General features: G+C 39.0%; 1 protein-coding gene across 10 annotated transcripts in view; it reads left to right on the top strand.

The window, feature by feature from the left end:
• The window catches only part of FREM1 (FRAS1 related extracellular matrix 1), a 171,709-nt gene that overhangs the window by 33,264 nt on the left and 121,947 nt on the right, over nt 1–16,498 (top strand). For 9 of the 10 annotated variants that reach the window (XM_074394856.1, XM_010338740.3, XM_039475197.2 and 6 more), the window contains 4 exons: nt 2,085–2,591; nt 7,734–7,828; nt 9,274–9,575; nt 11,002–11,198. In XM_074394856.1, the coding sequence (XP_074250957.1) occupies nt 2,352–2,591; nt 7,734–7,828; nt 9,274–9,575; nt 11,002–11,198 (834 nt within the window). In that variant the 5' untranslated portion in view covers nt 2,085–2,351. Of the gene's footprint in view, nt 1–2,084; nt 2,592–7,733; nt 7,829–9,273; nt 9,576–11,001; nt 11,199–16,498 lie in introns of those variants that run through there. The other variant, XM_074394857.1, reaches the window with a different exon arrangement.

Here is a 16,498-nt window from a genome sequence, read left to right as displayed (position 1 = left end):
ATGAAGAAAGGAACAACCGAAAAGTTGGAGTTGCTATTAATTAAGATAAGGAAGACTGAGGAAGGGATGATCGAGAACTCAATTTTGGCTGCATAAAGTATGAGATGCCTTTTATATACCACCCAGAGATGTTTAGCAGCAGTTGCATATGCGAATACAGAGTTACGCAGGGGGATCCAGGCTAGAGGTATAAGTTTGAGATCCATTGACACATAGGTGGGATTTAAAGCCAAAGAATGAGATCACTAGGGAATGAGTATAAATACAAAACAGGTCCTACGACTGGACTCTAGGGTCCCAGCATTAAAAAGTGAGGGAGTCTAGAAAGAACCAGGTAAGGAGACAAAGTGAGATGGAGTGAGGTAAGAGGACTGCAGGAGTGTGGAGTCCCTGAAGCCTTCATGTGTTGAGTTAACTAGTTTAAATCTCAGAGAGCAAAGTTTCCTCTTACTTCCCAGTTTTGGGAGACACCTACCTATCCTGTTGCCTCTCCTCTCCCTGAATGCGCTGTTGTCTTGAGTGGTCTTAGATGCCAAATGTGAATGGAAAAAATAATGTGTCTTGTGAAAGTTCAGCAACCAAATGTGCACTCATGCCTAAATAAGTCAACCTAAATTAGCCTGATTGTGGGCAATGGAGTCAGTGGGAGTGTGTGAACAGTTTTATTCTGGGATTGATACCATGAAAAACATGCTGATCTGGCCGGGCACAGTGGTTCACACCTGTAATTCCAGCACTTTGGGAGGCCGAGGTGGACAGATCGCAAGGTCAGGAGATCAAGACCATCCTGGCCAACATGGTGAAACTCTGTTTCTACTAGAAATACAAAAATTAGCCAGGTGTGGTGGCAGGTAGCTGTAATCCCAGCTACTTGAGAGGGCGAGGCAAGAGAATCGCTTGAACCTGGGAGGTGGAGGTTGCAGTGAGCCGAGATCTCCCCACTGCACTCCAGCCTGGTGACTGAGCGAGACTCCATCTCAAAAACAAAACAAAGCAAAACAGAAAAAACTAGGCTGCTCTGTAAAGTATACACCCCCTCAGGTATCAGGTGACACATGTCAGGCACTGCCTCAAAAGTGAAAGGTTGCAAACAGTGACAGGGGAATGGAAATGGATTAGACTTACATAATGGAGGCACTTGTTTTTCTACAACCTGACAACATTCATTTTGGTATCTACTGGTTATGCACAGATATTTAATGAAATTATTAAGATGGAAGGTCTTTCTCTGGGCATAACAATTCACCATTTGTTCACCTAATTATACTCTGAATTTAAGGATATATTTCAATGCATTTTACCTTAGATAAAATCTTTTCAGTTCTTATGGAACACAGAGACATCCTCATAAAATTCGAAATGCATAAAGTGGAAACAAAGGCTCTATTTGTGCATGTTGAGTACATGGGAATGTAATTAGCATTGTAGATAGTTAAATACTCATGTCCATACACCGTATCATGAGCTGTGTGTGCTGAAGCTATGTCACCTCATTCATAGTCCCTTTCATGAATAAACGAAACTTGAATGTTCAGTTAGAAAAAAGGCATATTTTCTGTAATTTCCGCTCACGGGTTTCTTAGGTGTCTTCATTGCCCAGCAAAGTTAGAAATGTGCCCAGTGTAACAAATGGTTAAATTTCTTTCTTATTGGGGTAGCATTGATTCAGAATTAATCATGTTTTCAAACAATGTGTTAATAATCCTATCAGCTCTCTGAGAAAAATTAGGTTATAATCCTCATTTAACAAATGAGGAAAGAGAAAGAGTTAGACAACAGTCTGTGAACTCAGGGACCAAAAGCACATTTGTTGGCATTGAGGCTGGCTGTTTCCTCCTGGACCACACAATCGACATCCCGATTGGGGTAAGTCCAGTTTGGGAGCAGGAGCTACAAGCAGGGTAATGAAGTGGCTGCATTGCCTTTCAGATGGGTCTGGAGGTCAAGTTAGTTTATTTGTTTTTAATTTAGCTGAACTCATAGGCTGGTTGAAAGATCCCTTTGTTGGTAATGATCTTTTGAATAGCCGCTCAAACTTTTTTGTCTCTCTCTTGCTTTACTCTAACCCCTTCTCCCATTTGCAGGATTAGAAAAGCACTTGGGAGGCATGTTAATCTTGCCGGCCTTGTCAGGAGTGATCAGCGAGTTTTATTAAAAGCCCCGGGATTGCCTGAAAGGCCTCCTTGTCTGACTTTGAAATGAAAGGGGCATGTTAAGATCTCAGGGCACATTGTCAAGACCCCTCGCCCTGCCCCTTGGACTATGAGCTGACCCTCCAGGAGGAACCACAGAAGCCCTCCTTTGTTGAAGGGATTTCGCTGGTGGACGGAAGGGAGTTGGGCCCTGTCAGCATGAAGTCTCTGAGTTGGGGGGCGGTGAATGCCCTGCTGCTACTGCTGCTGCTCCTCCTGGCCTGGGCCAGCCCCACCTTCATCAGCGTCAACCGTGGGGTGAGGGTGATGAAGGGCCACTCCGCCTTTCTGTCAGGAGATGACCTGAAGTTTGCCATCCCCAAAGAGAAAGATGCCTGCAAAGTGGAAGTTGTGACAAATGAGCCAATAACCCAGAGGGTTGGGAAACTCACTCCACAGGTAGGTTCTATCTGTGATTTTCTGTTCAGTCATGTGTATGAATGCAAGTGTATGAAAATGTGCGGGGAGCAAAGACAGAACAGAGATGTAAAAGGTCTCCTCTCAATCCAACAAAGACGAGTATTAGAAGATGTTCACATTTGAACTACATGTTTGGTGTAGTTGCAGTTAGCGCAGGCATAGTGTTGCGCTGCTTTTCTACATGAGGTGAAACCTATTTTTAAAGCACTCTTGGCTGATTTCAGATTACAAGCCTGAAACCAGCAGGATTTAATCTTGATTTTAATAACTCTTGTGGAGGAAAGCAGGTTCAAACTAATATGAATGCTTATGCTTTTTTCTTAACAATGCACTATTTCAGTAAGTCTTTCCAATTTCTCCTCTTTTCTTGAAGATACCGCTGGTATATTTTATCAGCTGCTTGACCTTATTATACAGTAGCTAATTATACAGAAAAAAAGCACAAAGCATAATGTAAGAGAATTCCATTGGAGTTATCCTTGCCCCAAATTATCACATTGCCAGTCAGAGTGGCTTTGGATAAGAGGTCAAGATTTCAAGACATTTTTAGGACATACCTGTGACCTTAGCATAGCAAAGGTAAAACTTGATGTTTCATCTATTTATATCACATAAACATTCTTTTGAATAAGGGAAAAGAAGTAGAAGAGAGATGTGAAGATACTTTATTTAAAATATTCACTGTTCTTTGAAAATATCTGCATAATTTTTTTTCTTTTAATCAAAGTCTTGGAGACCTTTATATTTAAGGGATTCTATGGCAAATCTTTTTGTAGAGTGAAGAGTTACCTCCTAATTCATTGGGTTTGAAAAGTCTGTATTCTCTTACACTGTTTTTTGCTTAAAGTAGGAGTTACCGCTATACATAATTTTAAAAATTGTGTCTGATTTTATTACTTGTTCCTACTGTCCTGTAACTTTGCTCCCAGGGCAAACAATCTTGAGAATATTCAACACTAGATGCTTCTGCTGCTTCTGGAAAAATGGACCATTCTCTTTTGCTGAACTGTGAACATTCTTTTCTTTTCATTTGGCTAAAGAAACATAATCCATGAGGTTATTTAAAAGTGGTACTAGTTATTGCAGACAGAGAATAAAAAGACTTAGATGGATACTAGCTTAATTGGTATCTCTAGACATTTCATTTACCACACTTAGAGACCCATTCTGAAACACATCAGAATTCTATGGAAGAGGGGTCTCACATTGCCCGTATTTCTGATGTGATAGTATTTCTGATGTGATAGTAACCAAATGTCTCTGCCTAGTTACAAGATTTTATTGTCAAAGAGCTTTAGATGGGTATCTAAAAATGTTAGACTACAACAATGGCCCCACGTGTTAGCCATTGTATTCCCAAGTGTTTGGTAGTTGCAACATCTCCTCAGTTACTCCCAATTACACTTGCATTTTGAATGTGTTTTGATTGGCATTTACGAGTCAGGGAAAAAGAAGACACCTGGGATTGCTCATACTGGAACCCTAACGTGCTAAATAAGATGACGAAGCAATACAAATAAGCTCAGCTCTGGGCAACAGAGACCCAACTACAGGGACTGGGGTCAAAGGGAAAATGCAGGCTGGTTGCAATGGCTCACACCTGTAATTCCAGTAGATTGGGAGGCTGAGGTGGGTGGATCACTTGAGGCCAGGAGTTGGAGATCAACCTGGTCAACATGGTGAATCCCTAGCTCTACTAAAAATACAAAAATTAGACAGGGGTAATGGCACATACCTGTAAGCCCAGCTACTCAGGAGGCTGAGGCATGAGAATTACTTGAACCCGGGATGCGGAGGTTGCAGTGAGCCGAGATTGTGCCACTGCACTCTAACCTGGGCAACAGTATGAGAGTCCTTCTCAAAAAATAAACAAACGGACAGACAGATAGACAAATGGAGAATGCAGCCCATAGAATTTTGAGAGAGGGTAAAATAGGGTCCTGATTCTAGAGGACTGGGGTAAAACAGGGTCCTGATCCTAGAGGACTGGGGTAAATTAGGACCCTGATCCTAGAGGACTGGGATAAATTAGGACCCTGATCCTAGAAGACTGGGCTAAATTAGGGCCCTGCTCCTAGAGGACTGGGGTAAATTAGGGCCCTGATTCTAGGGGACTGGGGTAAATTAGGACCCTGATCCTAGAGGACTGGGGTAAATTAGGGCCCTGATCCTACAGGACTGGGGCCTTTGATAACACAGAAACCCAGGGCTGTGCTGGCACGTGACTGTCTTATAAAGACTGATGATTGATAATATGGTACCTCTTCCAATCAATATATTTTGAAAAGTTATTCAACATTTATTTAGAAGTGGGGCTGAGTATTTTGGGAAAAAGACAAGAAGCAAAATTTCCATTAGTAGCTAGCAAGAGCAAGCTGTATAAGCTGTCTTCCAGTTTGGACCTTAAGCATGCATGCCCAACTGAGCTAGACAAAAGCTCTGCAGATGACCAGATTCTCCTCCTTCGTAGGCAATTTGGGGAAGATCTATTGTTACCTAAGCCAGCCTCTGAGAGCTCTCCTCTTTCTATCCCAAATGGCCTCTGACTCCTTACCATATATGGCACCTTCTCTGAAAGAAATAAAATTGTCTCCATTATCTATTTTTAGTGATGTTTGAATGGTCCTGATTGCTTGGCCTGTTCCAAGGCACTGAGGAGGAAAAAAGGATCCAAGTGACTAGAACTAGGTAAAAAACATTTGGTTAGAATCAAGGATTGGAATAGACCTGCAAGTCATCTCCATCTTACACTCTGATTTTAAGGTAGAACTCCAGTTACTAGAAAGACAATATAGAGAAGAAACAAGTTGCCTGGCTGATTCAGGAAACTCTTGGGTGCTGAGAAACACCTCTGAATATACTGATTCCCTAGCCTGCTGCTGCTCATTGTAAAAAAAATAGAATCAAGTCATGAATACTTAGTGTATGTATTTCCTGAGGCAAATATGATACCTCAAATGGATTTGTAGGCTTTAAAGTAAGTATGTGATTTGTATCTTCTAATATTTATTCTACGGTAAAGGAGTTCATTAAAATATGGAGTTTCATCACCTTTTTTGGCCTAATGTTAGAACTTTGTGTTAGAGAAATCTGTATCATGGGAAAACTTTGTTCCTCAAACTGCCGGGTGATCGTTGCTATTTGTTATTCTCATGATTTCAACAAAAACAAGATTCCCAAGTCAAGTCTGTTTTGTTTTGTTTTGTTGAATTTTTGCTTGATTTTTACCCCAGGATGGTTTAGCCCTCCCCTAGGGGTTTATTTCTTATGGAGTTTTAGAAATTAAGCCTAGCTAAATGCACACGCACAGGTGTACACACACACACACACACACAACACACACATGCACACACAGCCTAAACATTATTCTTTAATAGAGCTTAGTAATAAGCTGAAAGCCAAGCTTATGTGAACCCATTTCTAGTGAGACGACTGTATTAACAACACCCTGCTGTGTAATGAACAGTTTCATGTGATTTGCACAGAAAATGTTTTGTTTAACATCTGTTCAATTAGTGTTTTCATTACTGAAGTTTGTCTTAGGACCAACAGGTACATTTTCCTATTGAATATTTGGAAAGGGATTTCAATTGGGCACGCCAGTGCCTTCTGTTTAGATAACCCTCTTGCTGTAGTCAATTAGATGAGGTCGACAGCAATATGTTTTCCTCATGTTTTCAGACAAGACTCCCTCACACATGGCACTTCTCACACCTAGCCCAAAACGAGAAATATGTTGGGTGGAAAAGCCCCCCAGGTTAATGCTGAACTTGCTTTTTTATTTAGGAAATATAGCAGTAAGAAAGTATCTCTAGTTTGAACCAGTTTAGTGTCATTAAAGTGAGTAATGAGTTAGGAATGTGTGACAATTTAATTATAAATTGTAATTGAAAAGCAGTTGAAGTGGAAAAAAACAAAGCTAGACAGTAATTAGAAAAGGATTTAGCTCTCCTTTGTTTTAGTTAGTAAATTTATGGACAATTACGGTTGTCGCCTTTTATAAAAGGAAAACATATTATGAAACATAAAACAGATGTTTCTTTTAACAAAGCAGATTGTCTCTTTATTACCATGACTATTTGTCAATGATATGGGGAAGGTCTTTGCTTTATCTCCTTCCTAGCTGTCAATTAAAAAGAGGAACCCGTGATATCTGTGGGAAAAAGAAACTCATTTGTATTAGTGTTAAAGTCTTCTCTGAGTAGATTCTGTTGTCTGAAAATGTTTGAGCCTGTGAAAAAGTACAGACAAAACACCAATGGTGAACATGCATGCATACTTCAAGGGTATGTCTTAGAACTCTACCAAAGTCAGATTGGGCAGAATGAGGAGCATGATGTGGGTGGGACAGATGATTCTTCTTCTAAAAATCAGGTTCCCAAAATACAGCAGTTGGCAATGTCCTTAATAATTCTGAGTGAGGTAAGACAGTTCACTATAATTTTATTTTAATAGAAGAAGTTGCTTTTAGGTTTCTATTTGTCTTATTGACCATTTCTGCTATTACCTAACTAATAAAAGTATATAAGACACAAGTATTGTGTATGTAAGACACAACTGTGTGTCTTTTGCAAGTACATAAGACATAACTGTGGGTCATGCTGGACTCTGATTAACCACAATAGTGTCCATAGTTAGTAGCTTCATCTTTGAATATGAGAATACTATTTGGAAAAGAAAGAAATAAAAGGAGAACACACATATACAGAAAGAATATAGTGTGTCTGAGGGTGGGTTAAAGCACACCTTTTCATGCAGACACACAGAAAATTGCCGTGAACCCCTGAAGGGGGTAAACAAAATTTTGAAAAATGAAACCATGTTTTTAATACACTCTAGATGGTAAAAAGACACTTATTTAGGGAGGTAATTGTTCTTTAACTAATTTTCTTGATCTGCTTTGGTTTTCACAATTTAGATATTCTCAAAACAAGATACAGCTGTATATGCAGGACGGTGAGTGGGTTTCGGGGTAGGGTAGAGGTGGTGGTGGTGAAGACACACACACATACACACTTTGCTAACAGACCATATTTTCTCCAGGCACTACTCTCCTGCCAAAATGGTAAATCTTGTACCAGTTTTCTCATAAATATTTATCCAATTCTTCATGTGAACTAGGTCTTTGACTGCCATTTCCTTCCCAATGAAGTCAAGTATGTTCACAATGGTTGTCCAATTCTTGATGAAGACACAGTGAAGCTCAGACTTTACAGGTAAGTGGCACAAGAACATCGCTCATTTGCTGCCAAGTAACCATTCTGTGCACATTTGAGGGCTTTTCCTATGGATATACATTGTCATGAGGGGAGTTAATAGATTCCAGACAAGAAAATAACAGAAACTGGAGGCCTGAGTGGATGAGGCAAGCTTTGTAGCCAACTTCCACTTACTTCCATTTGTGTCATCTTCCTTAGGGTTCTTCTGTAGCCAATTTTTAGCCCTGTCCTGTTTCCATTGCACTCCAGCCTGGGCAACAGAGTGAGACTCTGTCCCAAAAAGAAAAAAGAAAAAAGATAAATGCTTGAGAGAATGGGTACCTCATTTATTCAGATGGGATTATTATACATTACATGCCTATATCAGAGTATCTCCTGTACCTCATAAAATGTTATATATATACATCTATGTTCCCACAAAAATTAAAAATAAAAATAAATTTAAAAAACATAAAAAACTGATGAATTCTCACTGCTCCCATTCCTTCCTTGGGTCTAGGCTGCTGGGAGGTCAGAAGAGTACACATGAAAGGCGGGGCTAGAGGAGCTTCTTCTACTCTTGGTCTTAAGCACATTTAAAATATAGTATTCAGAGGAGTAGGCAGCTGAAGATCAGGGAGCATGCCTATTCCCCTCTTACCACTTCTCTTCCTCCAGCCTCTTTGGCAAGTTACCTGAGCTTGTTATGCCTCAGTTTCTTCCTCCAGAAAATGGGATTAACAATGTCTATCCTAGGCTTTTATCAGGATTGAATTCTACACTATTGTAAAGAATTTAGCATATTGCCTGGGCCATAATAAGAGCACATCAATTAGAAGCTGCATTATTGATGCACGCTAATCACTCATTGATCTTCTCTCTTCAAAAAACAATGAAAACCCCTCTCTTTTAGACTCTGCAAACACCCTGAGATTAGAGTTGCTAAAAAGATGGAGGGAACGGAAGTGGCAATTGCTGAATATGCTTTACATGCCAAGCATTGAGCTGGGCACCCAAACTAGGCTGCAAATGACCACCCATGTAGTGGTATTTCTGAAGGGCAAAAAGGCCTGAATGCTTCAGAGACCACTCACTACTTCACTCCTGAATTAAAACTCAGTCCAGAAATTATACATGCTTAATACTCTTAAATTACACACGTGCTAGAATTAGACTCTGAGGTCTCAGCAGTCATTAAATATCCATATGCATGATGAGTTTGAGAGCAGGTGTTAAAAGAAAGATGTTGGGAGGAAGAAGTGGCAGGAAAAGGTGTTGACACTTGGGTAAAGAGAAGAAGGGAAGAGAACAGAGAGGCTGGGGGTAGAGCCTGAAACAAAATCCAAACTCAATCTGTGGCACAAATTTCGTGAAGGCCAGTCTTTAAGCGTCCAGCTGAGTACACAGGTATCAGAAATTTCTGAGCACCAATTAATACTGCTTTTGCCCTGTGTTCTCCACAGATTTACTGAAACAGATACCTTCATAGAAACCTTTATCCTGCGGGTCTATCTCCTGGAACCAGACTGTAACATCATCCGTATGAGTAACAATGTGCTGGAGGTGCCTGAATTCAATGGACTGTCCCAAGCAATTGATAAAAATCTGCTCAGATTCGATTATGATAGGATGGCTAGCCTGGAATGCACGGTCAGCCTGGACACTGCGAGAACTCGACTGCCAGCCCATGGTCAGATGGTGCTGGGGGAGCCTCGGCCAGAAGAACCTCGTGGAGATCAGCCACACAGTTTTTTCCCAGAGTCCCGTATGTCTTTTAATGCTTATCTGGGTGTTATTAAAATTGACAAAAATATCCATCTATGTTCACCTTCCACCATGAGGAAGAGTTCTAGTTAACTAATACAAATTTTAGCAGGCTGAACAGTGTCAGTTAGTAGTTAAGAGCACAGACTTTGCAATCAGAAAGACCTGGTTTTGAGAACTTCCTCCACTATTTATTTTCTGTGTAATTTTAGTTATTAGCCTGTCTAAGCCTCTCCAAAGTGAGAAAGGATAATAGCTGTCCTGTAGTGTTGGGTAAGGATAAGAGTGAGTGAGGTTATACACATACACAGTGTCTGGCTCACAGTAGGTACTCATTAATTGTCAGCTGTTATTAGTAATAGCAACAGCAGTAGTTGGTGCATTTATGGACTATTTTTGGATTATGAGCAAGTTTGAAGTAAAGCTAGTTGGTAGCAATGATAGATGAAATTAGGAAGAGTTGATGGATAACAGTCTTTCTGCTATTCACTCAGTCAATATGTTTTGGGTTCCTCCTGTTCTCTCGAGAAAATATGAGAAACCAAGAAATATAAAGGATAATCAGAGTAATAGTAATAATACTTTGAATTTGGACAGAATGACAAATTAGAGGCACATTTATTCTATTTTATGCATCAGAGAAATGAGACTCAAAAAAAACAAAAGAAAAAAAGGTAGGTGGCTGGGCATGGTGGCTCACACCTATAATCCCAGCACTTTGGGAGGCTGAGACAGGAAGACTACTTGAGACCAGGGGTTCAAGGCCAACCTGGACAAACTAGCAAGACCCCAACTCTACAAATTGTTTTTTAATTTTAAAGTGACTTATGATTATTACATACCAAACAAGGGTAAAAAATACAGTTGTTGAGAGATGTGAAGACTGTTAGAGAGACAATTATAGTTTTCAGTGAGAAAGAGCATGTTGGTTCAGGTGATCAAAGAATGTTTAAAGGAAGGCTTAGTGAAAAGACTAAGTGGATCTAGGAGGATATGCAGGATTTGAATGAGTGAGAGCCACACGGAGAGGGGGTTTCAGTGAGCACACAGTCTAGCAGAGATTGTATGATAGAGACATGGAAGCTGGTGCTGTAGAGGAAAGACTGGAGCTAGATGTGGAAGGCCTGCAGTGAATCACTGGTCTGTCAGAGCTGTTCAAGCCTGAGAAAACACATTTTATTATATTTTCTCTCAGTTTAACTTTTGGCAGGTGAGGGCGTGGTGAGACACCTGATCAACTGTTTTGCAGTAAAGAAAATTACAAGCTTTCAGAATCATGCCAAGCCACCCAGTGAATGATTGGAGGGTACAGGAGTGTTCTTGAGGCAGTGAGATGGAATAAGTATTCATGGGAGGGAGCACTAGTTTTTAAATTTCACAATTGTTATGCTTAAGTGGCTATCTTAATCCAATGCTGTACCTTCTAGAACTGGGAGCAAAACTGAAGTGTCCAGGTGGAAGATGTACCCCAGGATTAAAGAAAATAGAAAGCCTCAAAGTGAGCTGTGAGGAGTTCCTGCTGATGGGGCTTCGTTATCAGCATCTGCATCCCCCTTCACCCAACATCGATTATATCTCCATCCAGCTGGACCTCATAGATAGCAGGAGTAAAATTGTGTACAAGGTAGAGTTTGGGTTTATGTGTGGGTTCCCACAGGATTCACAGTAAAAGAGGCAGTTACATGGGGGTGCTCATGCCAGCTCTCATGCCAGGGAGAGTTCCTGTGTTTTGGGGGTGAAACTACCAGTGACTCATTGGGACTGCAGGTTTATTGGTTCTGCTAGTAAGTGCTTAAAACAGTAGTTTGTATATAAAATTTCCCTTCTCTGGTTCTCTTCTAGGTCCACTATCACTACAGTGATTTGGGAAGAAGTGGGGCTAGTTATATGCTAACCTTCTTCCTCCTTTACCTCCACTACTCTTCAGCTATCATTTGACCTTTTATAATACCTTCTCTTTGAAGCTTCCTTTTGTTCCTCTTGAAATGAGGGGGCCCACTCTGCAGCGTCACAGAAAACTAGTGGGGAGGAGAATCTCAGTCTCATGTTTATGGTTGTCACAGATCTGTCACCCTTCCGGGCTTTGGGATGAAGGGCTGCCTCATCAAGGAGATGGGCCAGGCTCCCAGAGACCTCCTGCATCTTCCAATTGCTTTTAATTCTCTTGTCTTTCCTTCTTTTGATCTCTCTATATTGAAATAATTGGATTCCATTTATTGGAAATATTTAACACGCTGTGCTGCTGATTCATGCACTCTGTAATTTGTTTATTTGGGAAACCGGGGAAACTGTGTACCTGCTGAAACAGCTCAGATTTTGTGCTGATGAAAGATGATCCAAGATGAGTTTGGAAATACTTCTATCTTTCACAATCTGGCTTCTCATGGGGATTTATCCTAAGGGGCCTGGTCAGCTATTGAACATTATTCCACCAAGGAGTTAATATGACAAGGAATCATAAAGAAATGATAAAACAAAATCATAGAATTGAGGTCTGGAAAAAACTGTGAGGCAGACTAGTCAAATTGATCAGGTAAATCACTTGGGTAGCCTTTCAAGGATAAATTTCTGAGTCCAGCTAATAGTTAAGAGCATGGACACTGGGCACAGATTGCCTGGTTTCGAACATCTGTTTAACTAGCTGTGTGACTTTTGGTCTCATTTTCTTCAACTTAAAGTGGGGTTAATAGTTCTTACTTCTTAGAGTAACTGAGAGGATTAAATGAGAAAATACTTCTTACGTGAATGACATAAAACTTGGCACATAGTAGCACTATGCATATTGCTGGTTTTAAAAGTCACCCAGTAAAAAGATCATTAGCCAGGTTTGCAAAATCAGATTGGGTTTAGCTCAAGCTTCCTGTTTTATAGTGGTGGCCCTGAGGAGTGACATACTTTGTTCAGACAGACCTATATACTAGGTCTACAGACAACTATCATATGTTTTCTATTTGGTTTAACACAAAAACTTCTTTCACTTTTAATGATTTCTTATGTCCTTTGAAAAAATTGGAGCCATTTTTCTTTTTGACCAAATTTTCTCATTTTTTCCCTTGCTATATTGAATAGGGCTTTGTTTATATTTTAAAATCTATTTTATTGGGAGTTTATCCCTTTACCTTCTTACTTTGTTTATTATTAACCTATTCCATAGCTTATTTGGCATGTCATAAAACAGTCGTTTATGAATATAAAAACAATAGACTCACTGCAGAGAATATTTAAAAAACACAGAAAGCAAGATAAGAAGAAAATAAAAGTAGCTGTATTTCTACCATTTTTACATACACACACACATGCACACGTGCATGCCAGAGTTGGTTTTATTTTATGAAATCAAATTTATACTCTGTGTTTTATATCTTGTTCTTTTGTTATTTTTATGGTTATACAGTCAATTCTCATCATGTGACCAAATGACCATTCACTCACAATTTCTTCTAGATTTTTATAAGTCTCCTTCCTTACATTTGCCTTTTTAATCTACCTGAAATAAAATTTTATTACATGATGAAATACAAGGAACAGTTTTTTCCAAATAGCCCAAATTTTCAGCACCATTCATTGGACAATTAACTTGTTTCCCATTGATTTTAGATGATCTTCTATTGTATAGAAAGATATAATGTATACAATTTCAAGGCTAGCTCTTTTTGCTTTTTTGATTTACCTACTTATTCTTTGTCAATCTCATATTATTCTAAACATAATATGTCAATCTCATATTATTCTAAACATAATATGTCAATCTCATATTATTCTAAACATAATAGGCCATAATAATTACAGATAATTACATATCTGTAATTATCTTACAGGCAAGTTCTTGCTTATCACTTCTCTTCAAAATTTTCATAGCCATTGTCACCTAGACTTAGTTCCAAATAAATGTAATTAAATTATTTATGTTAGTTTCCAAAAAAAGTAGCACCTAAGGATTTTTGTTAGTATCCAATTAAAACTATAAATTATTTGGGGAAAATTAGAATAATGAAACATTTATCATATAGAGTCTTTTCATCCAGAAATGAAGTATCTCACTTCATTTAGACAAAGGTTCTTTTATATGATTCTGTAAAGTTTATAGTTTCCTTCATGTAAACTGAGCATACTTATTAAGTCCAGTTCTAGGCCCTTTGTTTTTGTGAACCTATTGTGAATAGAATATTTTTCTCCCATTATATCTTCTCATTGGTTATTAATGATAAACAGAAAAGCTATTTTTGGAATAATTTTCTTGTATCTGGCTTCTTTCCTAAATTCCATTATTTTAAGAAATTCTCAATTCTTTGGGCTCTTAAAGACCATAATTATATCTTTCGCAAATGATGATAATTTTGTTCTTTCTTTTTCTGTAATTATTCTTCTTATTTTTGCTCTATTCCCCACTGGGTTGAGCAGAACAATATTAAATATAATGTTATTTATAAGAATCTTTGTCTCATTTTTTAAAACATATATATTTTATTGCATTTTTGGTTTTGTGGTACATGTGAAGAACATACAAGATTGTTGCATAGCATCTCATATTTTTTACTAATGTCAGTTGTCCACATTGAATTCATCTTTGAAATTATGTGGTCTCTGCTTTTTCCATTATGTGATAAATTTGTGTCACCCTTTTCCTTTTAATCTTTCCATGTAATTTTAAGTGACTTTCTTGTAAGGTACATATAATTTGGACATTTTTATGGAATTTCAGAATATTTGTCTTGAATAAGGAAATACAAACTTTTTATTTGTGGTAGTAATAGACACACTTTTTTCTATCATGTTTTATGCTTTCTTGCTGACTAAAAAAATTTGTCTTGCAAAATAGATGTTTTTTTTTGCCTTTATCTTTTTTTATTTGACAATTCCTTATCACATTTTATGTTTCATTTGGACTTAATTCTAAACTTAAAAATATTATTAAGCCTGCATTTGTAATATATACAGTCAAAAAATGAAGTGAACTCTCTTGACTCCTTCCTATGTATGATGAGAATTGATCCAATTGATCCTTTCTCCTGGCAATTACTTTGTTTATATAATTTGCAATTTCAGTTCTAGCACATGATTTTTATACCTTATTATAAGCAGTAGGCTCTTTCAACATTTGTATCCACTTTATTAACATGTTTAAAATAGCGTACTTATTTAGACTTGACTCTAGACTCAATTAGTCTTAGCGTTTAGCACCGGTTCTTTTAAATCACAATTGACCCACTCTTGAGTTTTCTAATTATACATCTTCAAAGAATTTTTTCCCCAGTGGCACATGAAGAGTAGATACTCCGAACCCTGGGACATCTCAGTATATTGACTACCTGGCTTCATCAACCATGCAGTGGGAAGGGGAGGGGTTGATGGTCTTCTCCTCTGTTCCTTTCTTGCAATTCTGTCTTCTCTGAGTGTTGCTGGTTAGTTTCTGAACTTTCAGGCTGGTGGCAGGGGTGGTTTTGGAGATTTTAATCAGGGGGATCTTAATCAGGCACTGATGAGATATGATTTTATGATCTCTGAGCCTGGTAGATGTCTCAAGCTGCATCTCTGTCTTAGGGACAAATTCATGGTTTCTCTGGAGAGCCCCATTGGTCTATCACTCATAGCTCTCTTAAGAGGATGTATTTCTAGTCTGAGTTGTCACTTGGAATTTCTCCTTTAGCTCCTAGGATTTGATTCCATTTCCAGCATTTTGTTACTGGATTTTGGCCTCTCAAGAGAGGTTTCTGAAGTTCAGAGTCCAGGAAAACCCCAGACCAGCCCTCTGCCCACTTGGCCCATATCTGGGAGCATTTATATGTCCCTTGCTGACACAAACAAGAACAGGCTGATTCTGAGCGATCATTATTTTTCTGCTTCCAGCCACTTAGCTTCCTCAGATATGAGCCCTGCATCAGCTCTCTGTGTGTGCTTTACCTGCAAGAAACACATTAAGGGATGGGGGATATGGCAGTGCCCTGCTCTTCCTGCTCCATGCCAGCCTGTGATGTCGAAGGTTGGGGAAATAACTGAATAAACACCCCAAAGCACTCCTCTATCCTGGTCAATGTTTCTCTTACCTTTCTCAATCTTTTAATATTTTTATATGGGCAAGAAAGTTCTGGAGTCTGGAACTAGTTCCAGACAACTTGCTTTGTAAGTTCTGCATATTTTACTATGTGTCTTACATTCACTTGGAAGTCTAATCTCTTTTATTGGAACTTTAGGATCCTGTTATACACAGATTACAACTCCTAGCCCAATGGTCAGTGTTAAGCAGAATTGGATTAATGTGAATTTGATAACTGAGCCTGGTCATCTCAGCAATGAGATAGGTCAGCTCCCATAAGAGCTAGCATCTACTGCTATGAGGGATTCTTTTTTTCTTCTTTTTAGTGACCAAGTCTCACTCTTTTGCCCAGGTTAGAGTGCTGTGGTATGATCACAGTTCACCATAACATCAAACACCTGGGCTCAAGAGATCTTCCTGCCTCAGCCATTTGAGTAATTGACTATAGGTGTGCACCACAATGGCTAGGTAATTCTTTTATTTTTACTTTTTTGTAGAGACAGAGTCTCTCGTTCTGTTGCCCAGGTTGGTCTCAAACTCCTGGCATCAAGCAATCCTGACACATCGGCCTCCCAGAGTGGTGGGATTGCAGGCACGAGCTACCACACCTCGCCGTATGAGGATTCTCTGTGCCTATAGCACTTGTTGAGATCTTAGACCTTGTGGCACAATTTCATTGTTTCTTTGAAGGGTCTCTTGCTCATAGTGCTCTCGTTTTGGGAGAATGCATTCCTACTCTCAGTGGTCACTTGCAATCCCCAATACCCAGCCCTTGCTTGGAGATTTGGGATCTTAACTAACTAGACAACCAAGCAACTATTCTTCATTTGCTTGAGAACCAAATCTTAAAGACATATTTCCTTCATCCTTCTCCTGCCCCCTTTAAAACT

The sequence above is a fragment of the Saimiri boliviensis genome, chromosome 2, assembly GCF_048565385.1.
Source record: "Saimiri boliviensis isolate mSaiBol1 chromosome 2, mSaiBol1.pri, whole genome shotgun sequence".
In the NCBI taxonomy this organism is placed as follows: Eukaryota; Metazoa; Chordata; class Mammalia; order Primates; family Cebidae; genus Saimiri; species Saimiri boliviensis.
Note: the sequence above shows the minus strand (reverse complement) of the source record. Positions and strands in the feature narration are given on the sequence as shown.